The sequence below is a fragment of the Amborella trichopoda genome, chromosome 4, assembly GCF_054954075.1.
Source record: "Amborella trichopoda isolate Santa Cruz 75 chromosome 4, AtrichopodaSantaCruz75HAP2 v2.0, whole genome shotgun sequence".
Classification (NCBI taxonomy): Eukaryota; Viridiplantae; Streptophyta; class Magnoliopsida; order Amborellales; family Amborellaceae; genus Amborella; species Amborella trichopoda.
Window position 1 is genome coordinate 51,628,297 of NC_142339.1, and position 25,875 is coordinate 51,654,171.

The 25,875-nt window shown below is 34.9% G+C and overlaps 1 protein-coding gene and 1 long non-coding RNA gene across 2 annotated transcripts; both read right to left on the reverse strand.

Moving 5' to 3' along the window:
• Positions 1-1,121: 1,121 nt before the first annotated feature.
• AAK6 (P-loop containing nucleoside triphosphate hydrolases superfamily protein) lies at positions 1,122-19,572 on the reverse strand. The gene is made up of 3 exons (XM_011622789.2): positions 19,294-19,572; positions 3,142-3,287; positions 1,122-1,593 (listed from the first exon to the last, which is right to left on the reverse strand). The coding sequence occupies exons 1-3, from the start codon at positions 19,486-19,488 to the stop codon at positions 1,374-1,376; spliced, it is 561 nt and encodes a 186-aa protein (XP_011621091.1). The 5' UTR covers positions 19,489-19,572; the 3' UTR covers positions 1,122-1,373.
• LOC148782574 (uncharacterized) lies at positions 3,408-19,287 on the reverse strand. Its single transcript, XR_016054748.1, has 3 exons — positions 9,722-19,287; positions 9,504-9,622; positions 3,408-9,345 (listed from the first exon to the last, which is right to left on the reverse strand). It is a non-coding gene; the product is annotated as an uncharacterized LOC148782574 (long non-coding RNA).
• Positions 19,573-25,875: the final 6,303 nt, after the last annotated feature.

The window sequence follows — 25,875 nt, forward strand, 5'->3', positions numbered from 1 at the left end:
TAGAAAGAGAAACTAACTCAAAATCTTTAGCAAGAAAAGCTTCCTCCAAATTTTTAAGGGGAGACGATTTTAAAATTTTTGGAGAGACTATCTCAAGGTTTTTAGAGATAAAGCAATCTCAAATTTTAAATTTTTAGAGAGAGACATTATCTGAAAAAAAATTTAAATAGAGTAATTTGAAATTTTTAAAGAGAAATTATAGCAAATTAAAAATTTGAGAGAGTAACTCAAAAATTTTTAGAGACAAACTATCTCATCATTTTTAGAGAGGCTATCTTAAAAATTATAAAGAGAAACTATCACAAATTTTAATTTTTTAGTGTGGAACTATATCAATTTTAAGAGAATTTTTTAAAATTTTTAGATTGAAACGATCTAATTTTTTTAGTCCAAGAGCGAGCATCTCAAAGTTTCAAAATCTGCTCCAAAGGCAAGACCAAAACCTTACATCTCTCTCCCTCTCTTACAAAAAAACCTCTCAAGCACTCTTAAAACAAATAACTCTCTCTAACAAACAATAGTCTCCCTTTCTAAACAAATAGCACTATCGCATTGTAAAAATAAATAGCTCGCTATTAAATTTCTTATGTTTATGAGCTGGGTCATTCCTCCCTCTCTAACAAACAATAGTCCCCCTTTCTAAACAAATAGCACTATCGCATTGTAAAAATAAATAGCTCGCTATTAAATTTCTTATGTTTATGAGCTGGGTCATTCCTCGCTCATGTGGTAAAAGGGAAACAGAAATGGTGTGCATGTCGTGCGGGTGGGACAGGGCAAGAGCGTATTGGCGGTGATGCCGAGCAAAGGATGTAGGTAGACGCGTCTTTTTTTTTTATTATTTAATAGAATTTGAATGCAAATTGAAAAATCTGAAGAAAACAAAAAAAAAAAACACACCCAAAAGCACCTGCTCACTCAAGGACTGACCGTATCCCGATATATTGTGGGATCCAAATTGTCTATGACGATTTTTCGATCCGTATCAGAATTTTTCAAACACTGAAATTTCCAAATACCATCCAGGAAAATTCATAAAATGAAATTTCGCTGCTGAAAAACTCCCATAAAAAACACGCAACAGCTCCGATTCACTTAGGGACCGGCCGGATCACGAGATGTTGTGGTATCCAGATCGCTTATGGATCGGAATTTTTCAATATGAACCATAAAATTCCCAATTACCATCCAGAAAAATTCATAAACTTTGAAACTAACGGAAATTTAACCGCTAAAAAACTCCCATCAAATGCAAATATTCGACATTGAAACATGGTTTAATTTCTTCTCAAACACCAACGTACCAAACCATAATGCCATTGCTACGCCGGATAAGAAATCAGATCTACAGAATTTTGAGTGACTACCGTCACTCATACCCCTCCAAGTCCAATGGATGATCTTGCTCTAGATCTCGGCACCCAATTCTTTATCCATTCATCAAGGGTAGACACGTTCCTGCTGAGATCTTCCACAGAATCACTCTTTAATGCCACAATGATGTCCTCGGCATAACTCTCATGCGCCTCCTCGAGCAGTGTTTGAAATATTTCACATTCAATGTTGTTCTTAAGCTTCTGATCCATGTAACCTCTGTATTATTGTCGTCAGGACAAAGTCACAAGGGTAAACACCCACAATAACAGGACTAGGAGATGGACAGTAAGGTGCAAAGGTTAATGATTTTTCAGCACCAATGATCAAAAATGTGGATTCGAGGGTCTACGCTTTTTGGGTGCCTGGCAGCCTAAGTGGCCCCCTTTGATATGAGTTTTAAATGAATATATAAGATCAAGATGTTACTATGTCAATTTTACAATAAGACTTTACTCGTTAAGATATCATATAATTAAGAATTTATGAATTCAGATATGTGATATGATATTATTAAAATGTTAGTTTTAAAACAGAATGACTTAATATTACTTTACAATAAGACTTTAATGCATATATAAGATCTTAGTTCCACTTTAAGAATTAAGACTCAATTCATTAAGATCTCACATAAATACATAAACAATTATTTATTAAATAAAGAAAAACAAAATAATAGAATAACAAAACATGACACATCGTACAAAAAAAAGAATCAACTATTTATAAAAGAATACGATATATGCTCAATTTCACTGTCCAAATGAGAAAAAAATCAATCTTTTACCTACAAATATGTAAATATATCGTAAGAGAAAAAAAAAGTAAAGAAAATGCACATGATTCACAACATAATACATTATAACAAAATAAAATCAAAATCATATTTCAAATATGAAAATACTTTCAAAATATCAAAATCAAATCAATGTCAGTGCAAACCTTGTTTATTGGGTCGCCAAAAGTTCTCAAAATCAACTACTAGAACCTCCAAATTCACCCACGAACTATTGCCTTTGTTTTGGGAAGAATTGAAAAAATAAAATATTTATCGATCTTTCATTAAATCACAAAAGAGTGGTTTTTGAAAAAAAAAAAAGGGGGGGGGGGGGGGGGGGCGAGGGGGCCTAAAAAAATAAAATTTTTGACCCTCACCGAGGTATTTTTTCCACCCGTCCACAAAGTGTCAATGGGCGGCGCCTAGGCAGGTGTCCAGAAAGTAGCGCCTAGGTGGCAGCCCAAAAACTGGGGGCATAATGACCCCGCCCAGACAGCGCTTAAGCATTTTTTGAATTTTTTCGCCTTGGCGGTTGGGCGGTCAAATTTTCAAGTAGTGTTCAGGACAAAAAGGGATTTACTAATAACTAATCTTAACCTATAACGTTTATATTTTTTGACAAATGTTTATACATCTACGATATATCATATATGACAAACAGCTTGCATCAAAAATCAGTTTTCAGCACGATCACATTGGTTTCATGGGTCTAAATCCAAGGACGGCCCAAAGAAAATATTTTGATGATTTTGATCCTTTGAGGTCTAATGCAACAGTGGTCGAACAAGATGAGTAGCTGGAACGTTGATATTGCAAACAGGAAGTACACCATTTGGAAACCCCAGTCCATTGGGTCATCATCACCATACACGAAATGATGAAGGTGAGAGTATATACTCACTCTCCATCACCATCCATTTCATCAGACAGTGGTCATTCTAGTGGTATATACTACACGCCTCCTAATGCCAAAAAAATTGCATTCTTACCTGCTGGTCAAACGGTCATACAATATGGAATTGTCAGTTTGCAGGACTACCACACGATCAAACCAACGCTCAGGGAAGAAATCACAGCCATGGTGATCAACAACATTTCCCCCCTCCTCCATCATGTCTTCAAGCTCATCACAAACCTGCAAAGAAAATATACCAGTCCAACATGTAATAATCCTAGATGTGCTCAAGTGACAGATGAAGCATATAACCAACCAAAAACAACATTTATGACTTTTACATCATTTCTCTTTTGGATATTTTATTTTTTGTATTAAAATCTTTTCATATAAATGCAAATGCCAATAGTATAAAACGCTGAATACTATTTTGATAAATGGAGCATTAATCAAAAGTCAGAGATGCACAAATATTAAAGCGAGATAAATGAATGTTGAGATTTCTATTCAATTGTCTCTTCAAAACCATTTTTCTATAGATGATCTGGATCTATAGGAAGGACTTGTAGCATTAAGGTCTCTAAAGTCACTACAGGCCAAACATATCCATTTGTTAGAAATCGTGGAAGGCTTGGGAATATGCATGAATAAAACTAAGAGTCACAATAGCAAAGAGTAATAAACATCAAGCATTCAACATCAGAATAATTGCTACTGCTAAATAGAACAGAATCAATAAAACAGAAGGGTGCGGTGTGTATAGAGCTGAGGCTCTATACAATCTAAGTAAAGCGCACATTCAAATAGTGTCAAGAAATGTGGTTTCAATACTAGAAATGTTTGTGATAGCCTTAAAATATATTTTCATCTATAATTATAAAATTTAAACCTTCAAAAATGGTGTAGATCGAGCAGATCTATGAAAACTTGAAAATCTTGAAAATTGACGGTCAAAAAATGCGTTACAAGATGCACTATTTCCAAAACTTGAAATCCATTTTTTTCTCATGTCCATGCATCTTGATGTCGTGATGACATTTTGAGAATATTTGGGTACAAAACCAACCTCTTCTAGTGAAATTTTTGAGGTGGGCTCTAATTTGATTATTTAGAGCCTCAGCTCTATATAAACTTTTTCCTAAACAGAATGCCGAAGGAAACTCTGGTAGGAGGGAAGAGGCGCAGGCAAGTATTCATTTGGAATTTCCATACAAAGACAACATTCAAAACAAAAAAGCCATGCAAGTAGAACTCACCAGCAATATAGTATGAGATATTTTTTAACAAAACTAAAAGCTACGCTACAATGCAATAAACAACCACTACTGCACCACCTCGCATCGAGCTCCCCAAGTCATAAGTGCACATAGACAATCCGATACTACTATGGGGGACCTACTGAAGGTCATCATCATGCACCGATGCTTATGAACAAATTAAAACAAATCAACAAACAATAAATCCCCACAGGGTAGTAAGATCAGATCATAATTTTTTAACTTGCTTTTTATTGATAACCAGTGTTCGCAAAATCGAACCGGAATGGTTAACCGGACATGGAGCTAGGAGCGGTTTGAACTGGAACCGGACTAACCGGGGACGTTAACCGGACTAGCCGGTCAAGTAGAATTTTTTAAAAAAAAAATGGATAAAAAACTCCCAAAAAATAAAATAAAAAAAGGAAATACTTAGATTAAGTGTATAATATCTTATTACATATAATTATCTTACAAAAAAAAAATTGAAACAGCTTTTTATAAATTAATATTTGAATACTATGGTCCTGTACATGAAAATATCTTAAGATATTTTTTGAAGATATTTTTGTCATGTAACATCTTCTTCCAAGCACTAACATATTCATTCCAAACCTTACATTGTAAAACTTTCTAGTTTCTTTTGAACAAAAATCACTCACATTAGGAATGAAAGTTTATGTATTTTTTTGCAAATAACAAAAGTAGCTTATTACTATTAAATCAAATAAAAACACCAACTAATTAAGACAAGAAATAGAAAGGACCTATTCCATATAGTTAGATAGAAGTTAAATGAGGCATACTTCACAAAAAGTACATCTCATGACATGCAACAAAACGAAAAATTAATGCACAGCTGTTTTTATATGTATCTACCATAACCATATCAGTGTGTTGTGCATTGATTTTATCAAAAAATAAGAACCGTAGAACAAATAATTTGATCAAAAAATAATTTTATTAAGCAAAATAGAAAAACACTTCCCTTATTTATCATAAAACATAATTTTATTGAAATACCATAATTTTATCAAAAAATAATTTTACCAAGCAAAATGGAAAACCACTTCCCATATTCATCATAAAACATAATTTTATTAAAAACCATAATTTTATCAAAAATAATATATTTGTTAAGCAACACAGAAAAACAGTTCCCATATTCATCAAAAAATATAATTTTTTATTAAAAAACATAATTTTAATTAAAAGACGATTTTATTAAGCAATATAGAAAAAAACTTCCCATATTGATAACAAAACATAATTTTATTAAGAGAAATGATTTTTTTTTTAAAAAATCAATTTTTCAAAATGTGAGGGATGATTTGAAATTAAGATCACATTTGTAAAACTCTCTCTCTCTCTCTGGAATCGGGCTAGATCGAGATCGGCCAGTGACCGATCCCGAGTTAGTCGGCCGATTTTTTTGAAATCAGCCTATCTTTTAAAGTCCATTTCTATAACATTCCAAAAATCTTGATAGAAAATGGGGAAAAAAAAAAAGGAAAAAGAGAAGAACCAAGCACATACAAGACGATGGTGTAGTGTTTCATTGAACATAAGGCAATCAAAATTTTTACATGTACTTAAAAAAACAAAATGTCTCATTTCCATCATTACAAATATAACTATATCATGCACTTAAAACAACAGAACTAAAAAACATTGAGCGACATTATCATGCACTTATCAAAAAGAAGAATCAATTTCATCAAAAAATAATTTTATCGAAAAGAATAATTTTATTAAGAAAAATAGAAAAACACTTCCCATATTCATCAAAAAACGTAATTTTATTAAAAAATCATAATTCTATTAAAAATAATTTTATTAAGCAAAATAAAAAAACACTTACCATATTCATCAAAAAACATAATTTTATCAAACAAAATATTTTTTTTTTAGAAAAATCAATTTTCCAAAAACCCCAAAAATCAAGCAACATTTCGAGCAAGAAACGACCCTCAATGTTTGAACAATCGAACAAATAAACATACATGCAATGTAAAGGCTTTGATCATCTTTCAAACGCACCAAATTTGATCAAAAATATTTGATATTTTTAATTTAATTGCAAAAAAGGCGGAAATTCATGATATGATGCAACGAAAAAATCCATATAAAAACATTTAATCAATCATAAATAGACATACCAATTTTATTTGAGAGATCAAGCATTAATCATAAAAATATACAACTCAATTTTATACAAAACGACCAATAAATAGAATAAAAACTCTGTGTTTTTTGATCGAATACAAGTTCTTTGAGCAGTAGCAGCATTTCGGGCCAAAATCAACCAATAACATTCGGTTTTCTGAACAAATTGATACATAAATCTAATGAATAATTCAATTATCTATCAAAACCACCAAAATTCTTCAAGAACCATTCGGTATCGAAGAAATTATTGAAAGAATGGCGGAAATTTTCAAAAACCTAAAAGATCCAAGAAAATCTTATTTTTTTGATGTTTCAATCCAAATTTCTTGTTTCATAGGATTATAGATAGTGATTTACAATCACGAAAATGGACAACAAAAGAGGCATGAAAACAGATCAGAATGCCTGCTACAAATAACGGTCTCAATTTCAAAATAACTGTTGTTATTTACTACCCTACCGTTATTTACGTTATTTAGGCTAACCGGTCCGGTTAGCAAAAACCGGCCGATTTTGTGGAAAAACCGCCGGTTCAAGGCCTAACCGGTCGGTTTTTTAACCCAAATTTTTTGGAGAGTACCGATTGCTTAGTAGACCACTAAAACCGGCGGTAACCGGAGTCGCCACCCTCGGTAGCGATCTAACCAACCAGTTCCGGTTCTAACCGGTCGGTTTTGCAAACATTGTTGATAACTAAGAAGAATTACAAACTATATGGCAGGAAACTCTCATACCATGGGAGTAGACCAGAACTTCATTGAACAAAGCCTAGGAACTATACAAACAACCCACTTCTTCCTGTAATACACACTAGTGAAGAGAGAACCTCTAAAAACTAGCACAGAGGTGTGGCAAAACTCACAATTTTCCAGTTGGAAGCTTCTTTACTCGTTCCTTTCTTACATCGTCTTTGTTTCAGGTAAAGCATGCGACCTGCGTGTTTGTGAAGAAAAAGAAATGGAGACTTAGACACTAAAGATTGAACTAGAATTATGAAGACTTGGGTTGTGTTGATCATCGACATATATACATCTAATGGAAACTAAAATCTTTAGTTCCTGCTTTTCCCCTTTTCCCATCTTGTTGGCCCCAATGAAAACTAATGGATACATGACTTCCCCATATGCCACAGTAAGTTCAACCTATCTTTGTTCTTTTCTAAAGATGAGTTCAGCATACTAGTTCCCTTCACCCTTAAACCTTCAAAACATAGAGCTGACCCACCATTCCTGTAGAAGAAACTCCCCACCTAGTAGAAAGAAACTTCAAGAAAGCTATCTCTGCATCTGAATGGTAAGTGGAGAGTTTCACATGATGTCGGTTGAACTCCATTCATTTTAATCGTTAACAAAAAAAAATTATGGGTATGGTTGAACTCCGTTCCATTTGCGCCTTTACCAATAGAGGAAAAATAGCCAGCTACACAGAACTACAAGACTCCCAACTAGGCCAGCCACCAGCCCCAAGCACACTCTACCCCACAAGCCACACACAACAACTAAGAGTCTTCTTTGTGAAAATGACGAAGAATCTTCATCTTGAAGCCACACACAATAGCTAAGAGTCTTCTTCAAAACCTAGCCTGAAATGGGGGAACCGTGACTAAGTTCAAACTTCACAAGCTAGTGAACCAAAAGAAAAGTAAAAAAAAAAAAAATACAAGATGGAAAGTAACCAAAATCCAACCAGCTCAAATACCACCCTGCAATAGGCTCCTGGTGGAGCCCCTCCCCTCAATCTGGAAAGGACAACAACAACCCATCCTTTCCTCCCCCATGTTAACTTCTTTGTAAGAAATCTCCTTGTCAACCCTACCTAAGCAACAAATGCTTCCTTAAGAATTCAAATATCCTACGGCTAAGAACCTATCCTTTAGGGTTTACAGAAGTCTGAGATTAAGTCAATTTAGTCTTATGTTTCGAGAGATTTTATGGGTATTTGCGACTCTTGATTCGTAAACTGCACAATATACACTTTTTAATTGAAATTTATCTTTGTTCGTATTTTATAACCAAGTGTGCTTCCACAAGATCCTTTTAATATAGTTATTACTTATATGGTGTCACTTTACAACACAAAGATGTATGCAACATATATTTGATCAATGTTTTAAAATGCGGGTAGCGGCCATATGCATTGGGAGAGCCGATGCGGCGATGCGGTCAATAAATATTAAAAATTCTAAAAAATCTAAAAAAATAGGTCAAAGCATAAAAAAAATACGGAGTGTATTATGTGGGATGATAGGTATTTAATTTATTCATTAACTCCAACAGTATCAATTGTCAGAGCTTCTGTAACCATTATCCCCTGATAGAAACTAGAAACTTGAAACTAGCTTTATAAACATTCAACGATCAACAACCATAAGCACAAAGTTGCAACCACAAACTTTAAAGTTACAAAATGCAACAAACTAAAAGTGTATGAAGATGAAAGAGTTCAAAAGTCAAGCTCAAGACGAGTCAATACAATCATCATCATTTCTCAAGTCTTGAGAGTGAGATTCTAAATTTCAATTTTTCAAATCCTAATTAGAGAAGTCATCTTGAGAGTCTTCATCATCATTATCATCCTCGGCGGCCTCCATGTAATCTTCTTCCTCAGTCTCCTCTGAGTCAGCATCCTTCTTCTCCTCGACCTCTGGAGCTGATGTGCGACTAGACCCAACTCTACTCCTTTGTGCTCTAGTGTTAAGTCGTTCTTCTTCATTAGCCCCTATGGCTAGCTCGACATCAAGCCAAGTATGATCCTCACTCTCAAACACACGCTCTAGTCGCGGATCCGTGGTCCATTCACTTGTGCAAGCACCATCAGCTTCATACAATTGAATAGGGTTGGGATCCATGCACTTTTGATACCTCCCCCTAAGCCTTATACCACACATAAACCAAATTATTCAACTTCTTCTGTTCCAACCTATTTCTTTTTTTGGCATGGAGTTGTGGTAAAAAATTGAAATTAGATAAATTAGATTTTAGAAAAATAAAATTTGAAATTGAAATCCAAGAAATAAGAATTAATGACTTACATGCTTAAATGCACTCCAATTGCATTCGCAACCAAAAGAGCTACATGAGGGATTCAACACTCAACTAGTTAGACGACATAAATTTGGTGTGTCGGTTCCACATAATGCCCACCATGCAGCTGTATAATATTTTATAATTTAGATTTTATATAAATATTTTATTATTTTTATAAATGAAACTAAACATAAAGTCATAAACAAGTAAAGGTACTTTTTACCTAGATCTGTAGTGTCCCTGTTTCAAGTAGCAATCTCTTTCCCAAAGTTTCCCAAGGCCAACTTGAACTTAAATCAATTCTTGGCTCTGGATCTCATATTGGATATCTTTGTCAAGGACCAACCTCTCAAGCACATCTAAGAACCCACCATTTATTACACAATCTAACTCAATGAATTAGTGCTTGTAGTGAAGAGATGAATTTAGAAAGTAACCGGCTGAATGGAGGTGCTTGGGAAGCTGGGTATCCCAGCTCCTATCAATAATTCCAGGTATAGCCTTGCGATTATTTTCACCATCCTTTAAAACAATTATTTATCTATCATCTTGCCCTAGTCATTGCCTCATGTATGTAGCCCATGGCGAGCTTCACATTATCATCAACCAGTCGAAGCACTTTCACTAAAGGCCCAACCACCTCCAATGCAAGAAATATTTGATTCCAAAAAGATGTGTTCAGAATAATTTGTTCAACTTTTCTCCCATCCCAATGCTTTGACCATTTACTTTGACTCCATTGCTCTAAAGCAAACATGGTCCTCAAGGCAATTTTGCTTGCCTAGGATTCGAAGAGTGAGAAATGATGTGGCAAATCTAGTGATACTCGGTCTCACTAATTCTCGTTTCTTTGTAAAAGTCCTCATCATGCTAAGGACCATGGTGTGATAGTAAATAAATCCAACACTAAACATAGATTTTGAAATCACCCCACTTAATAAATATGTTGTACCCATTTCCTTAAGCATGAGATTAACACAATGAGCTGCGCAAGGAGTCCAAACCACTTCAAAGTCAAAAATGCCCAGCTGCAACATAATTGGCACCATTGTCAGTGACAATATGTACCACACTTTTCTCTCCAACAAACTCTACAATCTCATCCATCAAGCCACATAAGTATATAGCATCATGTGACTTGTCTGATGCATCAACAGACTTAACAAAAAAAGTACATGTTGGACAGTTAACCAAAAAATTAATTAACGCCCTCGACTTCCCATCGGACCAACCATCACACATAGTAGTGGCCCCATACTTCTCCCACCCTTCTCTTTGAGAAATAAAATTTTGTTACCATCAAACACAACATTCTTCAATAAGGGCTCCCTAATCGCATATAGTGAAGGAGGAATAAGTCCAGGGCCAAATTTCCCAATTGCATGGACCATACATGCAAAACTATCGAGAGTTTTAGCATTAAAAAGAATATAATGTAAAACCACTTTACAATGTAAATACATACCGACTTCCTCTCTTCTTTCTTGTATCAATTTTCAATTGTGGTTTGTTTTTTTTTTTCCTCCTCTCTTGAACCACAATTTTAGGGCTAGGGGGTGAAAAAAACATCCATTGGCCCCTTAGAGAGAGGTGTTTTTTTTTCCAACACTACCACCAATATTCATAACCCACTCTCTTGACATTGGAGTACCCTTTTGCTTCATTACAACTTCTGATATATCATCATCATCATCAAATAATTGCATATCATCACGTAATTCTTTTCTTTTCTTTTTTTTCTCTCTTTTTTTTTTTTTCAAGCTATCCATGTATTTCTCTAATCCCCCTATTTATCTCTTCGATAGCTTGTGGGCATGCTCTTACATTCCCAAAAATACTAGTTAAGCGTTCTTTTTGACGAAAAAATACCCCCCATATAAGTATTTCCACAAAGCATACAAATCACACAATTTCGATCTTTTGGATTTTTAAGTTTGCCATATTTATAAGCCGGATCCTTATTCCTAGAAGATTGGAAGAAGACATTGCCCCAAAAAAAGTATTATTGTAGTAGGAAAAAAAAGTTACCGGTTACTTGAAGCAAGTATTGATTTCTTCACGGCCCTTGAAACCCTCGATTTGTCGTCACAAGTTCGCCTAAACTTCCTCAAATCAACATCCAAAAGATACAAATCAACAACCAAGCATTGACCAATACACAAATCAAAGAACTTTACAAAAATAAAATTTTCGCCAATTTTTTTTTTTTATTTCAATTGATCCAATAAACGCCACGGATGTGGCTGAAAATGTTGTTTGGGGGTTTAATACCCCCAAAAACCCTTTCCCCCCATTTTCGGGGGTCAAAACAACCTTATTACTCCTGCCCGAGGGGTTCAGTTTAGAAAAAAATGGTGGACCGCATATACGGTATGATGCAGTTGACGCAGGATGCAGCTATGATGCGGAGAGGCGCGGCAAATATGCGGGTGCATCTCTCCAAACCGCATATGCAGTCATGTGTGATGTGCTGGGCAGCGCATAACGCCTGATGCGGCCGCATGTTAAAACTTTGTATTTGATGCATCTACTTATGTAGAACCTAATATCTAACTCAGTTTGTCATAAAGTAAATTAGGTTAGAATGTTAAACCTTCGTATAACTGTAACTTGTGAAGGAGAAAACACAACACTTCCACTCACTCATTCATAATTATACATGAAAAAGAAAAAGAATATAAATATATCTCCCATTTTCCCTATAGTATTTTAAAGGGAAGCCACATGACATACAACGAATAGTTAAATGAATCGTCATCATCATTTTAGCTTTTTCCCAATTAATTGGAGTCGGCTACATGAATCTTGGTTCTCCATTTTTTTTTAGTAATTTCATGATTCTCAATTCTGCTCTATTAAAGGCCATATCCTCAGTGAGGCCATAAGTCCCCATATCTTTTTGAACAACCACTTCCTTTTAGGCCTACCCCTTGCCATTTTCAGTCCTTCCACTTGAACTAACTCACACCTCCTAACCAGTGTTGTACTTAGTCAGCACCACACATGACCAGCCACCTAAGTCTACTCTGCCTCATTTTATTGCCTATTGGTGCCATCCCTAAATTCTCTCGAATAGATTCATTTCAAATTCTATCCCTTCTTGTCTTGCCACTCATCCATCTCAACATCCTCAACTCCGCTACAGTCATTCTACAAGTATATTGTTTTTGTCCGCCCAACATTCCACCCCATAAAGCAAAGCTGGTCTCACTGTTGTCCTATAGAACTTGCCCTTCAGCCTTATTAGCATGCGGCGATCACATAAAATTCCAATTGCACATCTCCACTTCGCCCACCCAACTCTAATTTTGTGTGCGACATCTTCCTCAATCTCTCCATTTTCTTGAATTATTGACCCAAAATATCGAAAGTGCAGTCTTTTTTGTACTTCCTGACAGTCAATCTTGACTACTTCCTTGTCTCTACTCCTATTATTACTATATACTCTGTCTTAGTCCGACTAATTTTAAAACCTTTGGATTCGAGAGCATCTCTCCAAAGTTTTAACTTTGTGTTAACACCGGAATAGTTCAATGAATAAATTATTAAACTATTTTTTCATTAATAATTTTTTTTCATTAGATTTAGTAATAAAATAAGTGCCCAAAATGTGAGTTGTGCTCTAAAGAATTGAGTATGAGTAGAACTGACTCTGGAAAACAAAACTGGATCTATTTATTCAATCAACTAACAGAACAAAAAGATGTTTTTGGTTATTCCAAAAAACAAAACAAACCAACAAGACATTTTCTCGATAAACAAACAAAACACGTTAGTAGTTTATAAAACCAACAAAAATCAGCATACACCCTACCAAACATCTACCTAGTTCAAGCATTCTTTATACTTCATAAAAAATTTATCCTAGATTTTGCAATCAGTAGACCAACGCAGTACTAAACCCCCAACATTTTGGTGAAGTCTTAAATATTTGTAGATACAAAATAAGAGTGACAACAAAACCACATCGTCATTCAAAAGGAAGAAGAAAAAGGTTCAAACTATCCATTCATGTGGTAATAAGAAGTAAACACATGCACAGCCCAGTGGTTAGGATGGTGATAAGCATCAATAAATTGGGACACAAGGCTATGGTTTGATAAGCAATCATTATCAAATTAACAAGTGGTATCCCAAAGTAGCTTGTGTTGGTATATTCCAAGGAATAGCCAGGGCCCTACATGACTAGACACACATGTAATCAGGCTCATGCCAGGTGGCTCCGTAAAACTCATTTCCAGCCAATAGTAAAAGGATGGATATTCATTAATGACTTGCCTTGTCTAGGGAAAGGACCGAACGTCCTCATGGCTTTGAACATAAAAAGGCAATAAACATAGCCAAGGGGAGGATGGTCTTTTGACCTTAACTGTTAGGGTAGCCTGAAAAGTGGCATTGGGAAAGCTCTCAAGATGCCTTCGTTGAAAACAAGATACATGCAACCCCTGGGTGAAAGTTCAGATGTCCGAGATCTGAGATCAATTAGGGGTGGCAATGGGCAGGGTCGCCTGGCCCAGGCCCGGCTGTTGCCACCCCCAATCAATTAAAAGCACACCCATTTTCCTCATGTAAAAATACAGTTTTCAATCTGACTTAGTTTCACGAGCAATTATGAAACGATCAGATAGCACCTACCTTATGTCCTACAAGGCTACAACTGATAGAGATCCTCGAAAGAGACTAAATGCGAGAATACTTTACCAACGTGAGAAAACTTATTGCAGTGAGAAAACTTTACTATTGTGCGAAAACCTTACTACAGTGAGAACACTTTACTGCTATAAGAACACCTTATTGCTGTAAGATGTTCTTACTGCTGTGAGAGGCTTACATCTGTAAGAAAACTACTTCATTCAATCAGCAAGTAGGATCAATTTCTATTGAAAGTACTTGAGGGGCTTGACCTTTCAGATCTCAAAAGAAGAGAAGATCTCTGACAACGTTGGCTGGTCTAGAACCGGTTATACCATTGGGAAAGAAGGTCAATCATTACTAGTATGATTAGAGGCAGGATATGCTGGCCGGTAGTCACTTGCATGAAACAAGGTAGAAGTCACATGTCTCTTGGGTGGAACAAGGTGGACCACGTCTCTTGCCTCCAGCATCGACATGGAAGGACAAGGGACTTCCTAGAAGTTACATAGTGGCATGGTGAACCCACTTTATGAGCTTAAGGTTCCAGCCAAGGAAAGTCATATCTTGGGGTATGCTCCAAAAACTCCCATTCACCATACTTGATTAACCACCAGATAGAGAGGAAGCATTGACCTTAAATCCAGATAGGCTCTACCTTGAACCTCCCTCTGTGTTGGCCTGAGATCCTAGAAGGTTTCCGGGACTGTCCAATGACACAAAGTGCCCGGTTTCTCACTCTGTACTATTTGATTTTTGCAGGCTGCAGAAAACAGACTGACAGAGAACTTGTATGAGCTGGTTCTTGACTATCGTACATTGGATTTCAGTGAAATTTTGAATATTGGAAGTAAACCGATTCTAGTTGATATGCACAAAATTTTGGTTCAAAACCATTTGTCGTTAGAAAGATATATCAACAAATGATTGGTGCCACTATGTAGCTGCAATTTTCAGACGTCTCACACCCTCTCTAACTCCCACGAACCACAGTTTGCCAATGTGATGCAAGATTATAGTTGTCTATGTGGCTTGAAAACTATTACAAAATCTAAGAATCAAGATCAAGCTTCTCTAGTTTAAAATGTCTAGCCCAACGTGAAGCTCAATAGCGGTGAAGTAAGGCTAGTACACCACTGAATAGCCGATATACACATTGTATGAATATGAGCCAAATCACAATGCTACGACTATTTGTGGGCTGCAGCTTGAAATCTATCAAAAAACTGAAACAAAAGTACATGCTTCTTTTCTTTGTTATTGAAGTAAATTTCCATCCCAATGAGGGGCTTAACACTTAATAGCAGTGTGGTATGCCTTGTACACCGTTACAATTACTCTAAGAGCCAAAATATTTCTTGAATTTTAAATATTCCCATATAAGTATCAGAACATATATAGCCAAAATCAGCACCATTTCAATATTTGTTTAGTAGCTAATTCAAACAATGGACATAAGCACCTCATAATAAGCATAAGGAATATTTCATCAGCGTCCACCTTATAGGCTATTTGATGCAGAGAGGAAATAAAACCGGAATAATAACAATAAAAAAAGAAAAGGTTGAGAGAATATACTCTCTCTCAAGGTCTGCAAAGGAATGCACCCCAAAATCGATCTCTTCACAAGACCAAGTTTTACTCAATTTTAATCTCTGCCTTTACAAAGGGACAACTCCCTTTAAATAGCCTATGAAAAAAATAAACAAATAACTAATTAAAAAAAAAAAAACCCAGAAAAAAAGTTACTCTCTCTCTAACTTGCACATACCTCATCTCAATCCTTCCATATCTAACTACCAAAAGATAGTACGGTACTTATCTATTCCCTCCCATCTTAAAAATGATGTTTCCTAAGATACCCCTACGTATCGCCAAGACTTCCTATACTTAAAGATAAAGCCTTCCAACACAAAATGTGGTCTTCCAAAACAACTACCTATCATTAAAGATAAGCCCTTTAACACAAAATGTCGTCTTTCAACACGTGGACCCTTGCTCATCTAAATATTAATAAAAATAATATTTCTAAGCAACTAAAATAATAATAAAAAACCTTGATTGCGATTTACATCATTCTCCCGAGGTTGGGAGACGCTCGACCTCGAGCTTGATTCAAAGTGGATCTCCTTCATCACCATGCAGGACTATTTCTTGAACTTGATCTCCTTTTGGAACTTCATCATCTTCCTTAGCCAAGTGTACCTCCATCTTCTTTTTTGGGCATTCATACGCACGATGTCGTAGTTTGTTGCATTGATAACACCTATACCTTTGCAGTATCCTTTTTTTTCTTCATTAAATTTTGGTTGACGCGAAACCTCCATCTGGGTGTAAAATCGCTTATAGTGGCTCCCTTGGTATTTAGTTTCTAGTCGTAAAGCAAGTTGAAAAGTTTCACTTTTCAAGTTTCACTTAAAGTCCATGGTCGATGTAGAAAAACATCATCCCTAATGGTAGGTTGAAGGTCATTTACATATCGAGCAACCTTTTGTCCTTCTGTCTCTTGGAGGTTATTTCAAGCAACTAATCGATAAAACTCCCCAGTATAATCTTTCACTTTTTTTTCATTGTCAAAGATTTTGAAATTCTTGAAACAAAATTTGCTCATGATCCACATGATGAAAATTTTCTTTCAATTTCTTTTTCATTTTTTGCCAATGAGTAATTTTTTCTTTCCCACTACGAAGTCGGGATTGTTGAACTTGCTCCCACCAAGCTATAGCATACCCGCAGAGCTTGGTAGCAACAAGTTTAACCTTACGTTCCTCTGGCAATTTACTCCATTCAAAATAATTCTCAACTGCACTTAACCAATCAATAAAAGCTTCAATGTGGAACTTACCATGAAATTCCATGAGATCAACTTTAATACCAAAATCTCATGGTCGCTCTATAGAACACGGAACTAGCCTGTAAATTTCTTCGTTACACTCGAAATCAAAACCCTGGGTTTGTCGTGGGACTACTTGTGCAAGATCAATATGGCTGCGAGCACTTCTTCATGAATAACAATGTTCTCCAACCGTTGCAACCTCTAATCAAACCGTTGCATCCCCTGATTCATTTCACGTACTTCAATTCGAACATCTTCTAGAGCTTTAGTCAAATTTTCTATATCTTGTCCACAGTGATCGTCCATAGCAGGAGTAGGATTCGCTTGATTAGCTTTTGGTGGCATTGCAAAAAAAACAAAACTGGATCTTACTTGCTCTGATACCAATTGATGTAGGGAGACAATAAAACTGGAATAATAACAATAAGAAAAGAAAAGGTTGAGAGAATATACCCTCTCTCTAGGTCTGCAAGGGAATCCACCCTAAAAACGATCTCTTCACAAGACCAAATTTTACTCAGTTTCAATCTCTGCCTTCACAAATAAGGGACATCTCCCTTTAAATAGGCTATAAAAAAATAAAATACCTAACTAAAAAAACCCATAAAAAAAAGTACTCTCTCTCTAACTTGCACGTACCTCATCTCAATCCTTCCATATCTTTGCAAAAAGCTAACTACCAAAAGATAGTACGGCACTTATCTATTACCTCCCATCTTAAAGATGATGTTTTCCAAGATACCCCCAAGACTTCCTATACTTAAAGATAAAAAGCCTTCCAACACAAAATGTGGTCTTCCAAAAAAACTACCTATCGTTAAAGATAAGTCCTTTAACACAAAATGTGGTCTTTCAACACGTGAACCCTTGCTCATCTAAATATTAATAAAAAATAATATTTCAAAGCAACTAAAATAATAAGAAAAAATCTTGATTGCGATTTGCATCACTATATCACTCCTGAACTTCACTTGAACTGCAATTTCAATGTTCCACTACATCTTGCCACTCAAAGACTCTAGATGTATGAACTCCCAATATCATCATCTACTAATAACAAGCATAAGGAACATTTCATCAGCGTCCACCTTATAGGCTATATCACTCCTGAACTTCACTTGAACTGCAACTTCAATGTTCCACTACATCTTGCCACTCAAAGACTATAGATGTATGAACTCCCAATATCATTATCTACTACACAAATATTTTTAAAGATATGATCTTTGACCATATGAATCCATCCCAGCCAACTAATTACACCCAAAAGAACATTAGCATCAAACTTTGGCCCATAAATAGATTTATTAGGGCATATACATCCAAATAATAAAAGCAACTCCTGCTCCCTCTACATTATTGAGGTAAAAAAAGATGAATATTTGGCATCTACAATAACAAATCTCCGTAAAATCACATCTACATCAGATGCACCAGAACTAAGGCAACAACGTCCATTGTTAATCAAGAAACTATAAGTAAAAATAAATAAAAATCAATTAATCCTTTGCATGACATATTGGGTTAACCATATCTTCTGCTTTTGCACCATAAGATTTGGTTCATAACCATAATGACATAGTCATAGCTCGATTATATCCAACTTCATGCGCTCCAAGGCAAGTTCTTGAAACCAACAGAATCCAAATTAATATCTTCCACAATCCCTCACTATTAAACGCCAGAACAAGCACTTGGAATTATGAATGAAATATGAAAATCAAGTGCGGATAAGTATTCGCCTCCAATTTAAAAGGATTTAAACGTCAACCTTTGTCCTAAAAATTAAAAAATCAACGAAGGCCAACATAGCAATCAACAAACAATACAAATAACAAGGAAGGTATCCAAGCATCACAATAAGTCAAATGAACACTCATCAATTGACAATGCATTAAAAAAAAGTTATGGAGCGAGAAAGCAACCACAGAAACTGCAAAACATATTATTTTACATAGTACTTCATAGATATCCAAAATTTATTCTTATATGTCAAGGATTAGAGAGAGAGAGGCTCCTTGTCCAATATTCCCTTTTCTCAATAACTAGATATGCAGAGAGCAATAGATAAATGAGATTCCAAATAAGTAACAAGAACAGTCAATTCGATTTTTTTTTCTTGAAAAAATAGATATATAGATAAGAGAGAGAGAGAAAGAGAGAGAGAGAGAGAGGCCGTAAATAGCTACATCACAAAGACCTGCAACTCAAAATTTTTCTTCCATTGAGGTCAAGAGAGATTCTAAAATAGTATTTCACAGAGGCCCGCAACTCGAATTCTTTTTCTTTTTTTTTCTTTTAAGGATAGAGAGATAGGGCTAGGATACCAGATCTTCATTGATGATATGGCACTCAAACTCTGCATCCCATCCATCATGCAAGTTCTTTTGCTTGACCAATTCTCCCACGTTTATGTGCCTGAAACCCGTGGCATCACAGAGAAGGGAGCAGGTGGTCGTCTTTCCGGTACCTGGAGTGCCAGTAACCAGAACATTGGGCCGCTTCCTTCCATTCTCACTCATCGTTTCCGGTATTTCTCTCTCTACGAAGGCACCGACTTGCCCTGAAACCTCGACAAGCAAATACTCGTACGGTACCTAATCCTGAACAAAGTCCCATAGGTAAATGTGATATCGTCTTGGTCTTAACTTCTTAGGCGTGGTTGGTAAAGGCAAATAATGTTTTTTAAAAAAGGAGAACTTACGGATTAAAAAACTCTTTAAAAAAACAAGGAAATGTAGAATTAAAGATGCACGTCATAAAATTATAAATGTTTGTTTGGATGTTCAAAAAATTATCCCGACGTCTATATGAAAATGAAAAGAAAAAAAAGGTTTTCAGTCTACGAAATAGTGTATTTTACAACACATTGGATTGTTCATTTTCAAGATTTTTATGTGTTTAAAATTTTATAACTAGAGATGAAATTCAAGCCAATCTAATAATTTTTTACGGAAAATGTATATTTATGATAAAATTTAAAGGTGAGTTTCAATTGGATTGTTTAAAGTTGCAACTTTATGCAAACCACACCTTTATTTATATATATATATATATATTGAAGTTCAGTAGTAGGAAGGTAAAAAAATTATATTTAACTTCTGCAACATTTTTGTTCCTAAATTATCTTTAACTTAGTCGACAAATGTTCATATAAAGATATTTTCTTTTAAGTCGGAGATGGATTTTGGGAAAAGTTTATGTAGAGCCAAGGCTTTAAACAGTCAAATTTGAGCCTACCTAATAAATTTCACTAGAAAAGGTTCTTTTGATGCCCAAAGATCTTGATATTGATCATCTCAACATCAATACCTAATAAATTTCACTAGAAAAGGTTCTTTTGATGCCCAAAGATCTTGATATTGATCATCTCAACATCAAGATGCATGCACATGAAAGAAAAAAAGATTTTAAGTTTTGAAAATAGTGTAATTTGTAATGCATTTTTTTACCGTCAATTTTCAAGATTTTCAAGTTTTCATAGATCTGTCGACACTATTTTTTAGCTTTAAACTTTATAAATAAATATAAAAATATATTTTAAGGCTATCACAAAGATTTCCAGTATTAAAACTACATTTCTCGACAATATTTGAAGATAGGCTCTAATTTGATGGTTTAGAACCTAGGCTCTATACAAACCTCGCATATCCATTTTTGGGTAGCTGAACTTACCCCTTTCTAATGGTAAATGAGCAAATTAGAATATTGGTTATCCAAACCCACACACTTGATTATGTTCGGATACCCAAAATCTAGGCTAGTCTCATAATCTAAAAAATAGAATAAGTGGAAGTCAGGTTTTTGTGTATTGGATGTCCGAAATGGCTCACTTACAAAAACAACATAACTAGAGTGGGTGACATTCAAAGTCTCCTCCACTTAAATAGCCCTGTTGGGACATTTAGCGCAAATATTGGGGTTAAAAATGGGATTAGAAGAATAATGAAAAAAGTAGGGCATTTGTGTTAAATATAAAATAGGCAACTCTTTTTAAAAATATATATCTTAAAATAGGATTTATTCACAATTTTCCCTAAGAAAAAGTGAGTGATGTTAGTTTGATAATATATGCCTAGTAATTTAAAGTAGTTGGGAACTTATTTTTTTTATCAACAATGGTTCTTTCTTTGTTTTTTGGGGGAAAGGTGAATAGATCAAGATGTTGTTACCCATGATTTATGTTGTGGGAGCCTACCAACCTGACAGCCAATTCCTTAAGTCCACTTTCCTTAAGGGGAAAGTAAATCTCACTAAAAATCTACAAATTAATCATGTCTACCTCAAATATTATGTATCCATAATCATAAAAACAAATAAAAATAGAAAGACGTTAAGCTTTAAAAATAAATCATACCATTTATGAAGCAATCATAGCGTGTATATATATATATATATATATATAAAATGACACTATGAGACCCTCTTACACCCATGTGATTAGGATACCAAAAGATAACCATTAAATTTGGATACAGATCTCTTGGAAAGCTATCAATAAACCCATTCACCCAAGTCACACCCATGTGATAATTTTTTTAGAGATCTGTGCCAAATTTAATGGTTAATAGCGATCATTTGAGATCCTACATACATGGGTATAGGAAGGTTTCATAAGATCATTACTTACATATATATAATGACACTACGAGACCCTCCTACACCCATGTGATTAGGATACCAAAAGATAACCATTAAATTTGGATACAGATCTCTAGAAAAGCTATCAATAAACCATTCACTCAAGTCATACCCATGTGATAATTTTTCTAGAGTTTTGTGCCAAATTGAATGGTTAATAGCGATCATTTGAGATCCTACATACATGGGTATAGGAAGGTTTCATAGGATCATTACTCATATATATATATATATATATATATAAGCAATGATCTAATGCATCTGTTGTATCATAGTATAATGTAACAACACTTCTAGAAAACCATGTTTGTGGTATTTGTAGAACCTCAAATTTCGTACACACACTCTCTTCATCTCAATAATCAATCCCCAAAAAAAAAGGGTTCAATTTGAAGCTTAGATATGGTCAAAATGAGTCCCCTCCAAACACGAATCTAGACCATTCATTTTGTGAATTTCAAGATCTTAGCCTTTATAAGCTCAAAATCATTTTTTTCTTTTCAACAATGTTCATCTAATGATAATAAAGGCATCCAAAAAAATTAGAAATTAAAAAATTCTTCTAAGGCCTAGATTTTATCATCTCACCAAAATGAATGGCCTATGTTAACTGGGCTAAAAAAATACTTTCTAGGTTGTGTTTTCAATTTTTTCTTTTTTTGTGATTGTTCATTAGAATGAAAAGAGTGTATCTTTCAAATTTTGGATCAAACAAATAGCCATAGAGATGGTTTTTTAACGTTATTGCATCATATTATTATACAACAGTTGCGTGATATCATTGCTCTATATATATATGGGAAATGTTAGCATAGACCAGTGAGCCTATAGCTACATATGAGCCCGACAGACACGATTTCATTTCGTATTTTAATTTGAAATTTTTTTTACAAATTTAAATCAAGTGAAAATTTAGACGACTATTTTTCTCATCAAGAAGCACCTAATAAAAATATTTTACAATATATAAATTGACCAAAATACCCTAAAAAATTATGGGGGTATTTTGGTCAATTTATTTCTTACGAAATATTTTTTGATATTTTATTGGACTCTTCTATTTTTAAATCATGATCATTAGATCGGCCCAGATTCAATCTGGGCCGTTGGGCTCATGTGTAGTTGTAGGCCTACTGGTCTACGCTATAATTTTAATATTTTTTATATAATTTCAAATCATTTGAAAATTTGGACGTGTGTTCTATAAAAATAGGAAAATCCAATAAAAATATAAAAAAAATAGTTTGTATTAAATAAATTGAACAAAATACCCCCAAAACTTTCATGGGTATTTTGATCAATTTATGTCTTGCAGTTTTTTTAGTAGGTGCTCCTTGATGATAATAATAGATGTCTCAAATTTTACGTGATTTGAATTTGTGGAAAATAAATTCAAGTAAAAATATAAAATGAGGTCGTGTCCGTCAGATTGGCTTAGATTAAATTTGGACCGTTGAGCTTATATGTAGCTGTAGGCCCATTGCCCTACGCTACAATTTCCCATATATATAGTAATGATCCTATAGGACCCTCCTCTGTGTGTAGGACCCTAAATGATCACCATTAAAGTTGGCATGCATCTCTAGAAAAGTTATCACATATATGTGGGACTTGACTTTTTTAAAGATCCGTACCAACTTTAATGGTGATCGTTCATGGATCCTACACATATGAGTGGGAGAGGGTCCTATAGAATAATTTCTCATATATATCTATATATATATATATATCATATACAAAAATTGAGTTTACTTATATTAGACCTGCTAAAACCAAGATTAGTTAATATAAGAATAGCACTACGCACTCCTTTTTTGGTTAGTAGATCTACCTCCATGTTGGCCTCTATATAGAGTTCAATTTGATACCCATACATTTACATATACAAAATTTGAGTCTATATAGAGTAGACTCTATAAGAAATGAAAATTAGTTATAGTAAGAGTATCATTGTGGCTAGTGTATCTTCCTCCATATTGATCACTTCGCCTGAACAATCGCTTCACTTTTGCCTCTAGCACTGCAAGCTTATCTCAGATTTCATCAAAAACTTTATGTCGAAGCTCCACTAAACTCTGTTCTAGGAGTTACCCTCGATAACGAGTTGATGTTGTGAGCCGTGCAGGAGTCTCATGCCTTATACGTGAAAGTGGACTTCCACCTCATCCAAGTTGCAATTCATGAGTGGACCTGAGCAGTAACAGAGGATGTGCCTATTGCAGTCCTCGAGGAGGTCTGATATCCTTGCCAATCCAAGGTTCCTCTGGCACTAACATCGAATTTGTGTTCAAGCAACCTTGATGTGGAGGACACCACCTAGTAAGTCGTTCACTGCCTGAGATGTGTGACCAAGAAATTTCCTTGAGTTGTACTTGAGAATTTACAATAGCAGAACTTGAGAACTTATTTGTGGGCTTAGCCCCAAAAACTATTTGTTGTTTTAACATGTAAAGGAAGAGAGCTCGGTCTGAACATATCTAAAAAGCCCACTTAATTTCTCCCTAGAATGAGATGGGAAAGGGTGGCTGGGAGTGAGATTCTCCAAAGAAAATATCTCCATTTCGAGAGCGGCGGCGAATTATTCCATTAAGCAGAGAGTGCATCTGAGTTGGGCATAATCTGCTATAGGACTAGAGACCCAGCACAAGACCAAACACTGTGTGCAAAATAGTAGTGCAAAAAGATATGCATTAACAAAATTCTTCATCATGCTTGCCTAGTATGCGTATGTTAGTCAATGGCATCCCTTTGTGCATGAGGTTGTCAACGCAGGATTTTGCCAAGAATAGCAAGCCAGGAGAAGGCATGAGTTTTTTTACAAGGTTGCCTCTCTCGTCCATACCATAGTTCTTGGATCTGACCTCCTTCAAAATGAATTGGCTTCACCTTTCATGAGCTTCTCAAAAAAATCTATACATGTAATACTGGCTCTACCAATTTTGCTTGCCAGATTTGCTAAAAACACTCTTGAGTCCTTAAATCATCATCATCATCATTATTTTAACATTTTTTCGATTAATTGGGGTCGGCTACATGAATTCCGGTTCTCTAATATGTTATATTAAATGCCAATTCTAAAGTCCTTAGATATATTTCCTAAATATTATTGTGTTTTTTTCTTATACAAAGTGAATATGTCTTGGGTAGAGTTCTTGTTTTGTGCCTGGTTTTCCTTTCTTTTTGTTTAACAACTAAAATTGTATCAAGATTTAGGGTCTGCTTTATAAATAGAGTAGTTAAAAGTATGAGCAATTTTGACTTCTTATCCATTGTAATTCGCAATGATATCAGTGAGAGGCACTAAGGCTCGACTTGTAAGCTTCATTATTTTTTGTGAGGAGTCTCAGTTTCTCTGAAGAGACTCCGTGTCCATTGAACATATGAATATACAGACTTATCTTTAATAGACAAATTACATATGACAAAATACAAAAATAAATCACAGATTCTTATACTATACCCAATTTTACCATAAATACAAGATTTTGTATCTACCATTCCCAAATTTACAGATTACAATATATTCGTTCCATATCAACTGGATATACAATATATAATTTCCTTTTACATTTTTCATCTATTTTCCATCTATCTCTCGGCCGGAGATGTCATTGAGTCTAAGTAATAATGGATGTGGATGGTTCTTGAAAGTAGATACCAATATAGAAAGAGACAGTTGAGGCTTAAGTACTGATCGCATAACCAGTGTACTCCCATCTAAAGCTTTCTGTCTATAAAAATCCAATGTAATGGGCAATGGAATATCAGGAACACCCATAAATCTTCCTTGTTTAGCTCTCTTTCCAAAAACACTATAAAATATCCTCTTAGAGCCATTAAACAGAGTTATTTGTCACTCCTTTTGCCACATGAGATTTCTATTTTAAGCTCAAGGTTTTCAAGATTTTTCTTGCAAATTTCTCAAAGTTTTCTCCCTCTAGCACTCAAGGCTTTCTTTTGAAAGAAAAATACTCGAAAACAAAAAATAATGGTCTTTGCTGTGACTAACCTTAGATCCATCTCGTTTTAATGATTTAGGCTTGCCAATGAGCTTTCTAGCTCTACAGGTTTCTCAAACCACCTACCTTCATTTTTTAGCATCTGACATGCATTATTATGAGACGATAAGATGAAGAAAAGTAGACTTAAGTGGGTTGGTCATGTGCAGTGTAGACCCCAACATCAGTTATTATGTGCGATTTGGTTTAGATGAAAGGCTCTAAAAACACGAGTTAGTATGTGTGATTTGGTTTAAATAAAAAGCTCTA

What these genes read in the sequence shown, in the direction of transcription:
- AAK6 (XM_011622789.2), bottom strand. Translation starts at nt 19,488, where the DNA reads ATGAGTGAGAATGGAAGGAAGCGGCCCAATGTTCTGGTTACTGGCACT. An exon ending in ATATCATCAATGAAGATCTG is followed by an intron (nt 3,288 to 19,293) that starts GTATCCTAGCCC and finishes TTTTCTTTGCAG; the next exon opens with GTTTGTGATGAGCTTGAAGA. An exon ending in TATGACCGTTTGACCAGCAG is followed by an intron (nt 1,594 to 3,141) that starts GTAAGAATGCAA and finishes ACAATAATACAG; the next exon opens with AGGTTACATGGATCAGAAGC.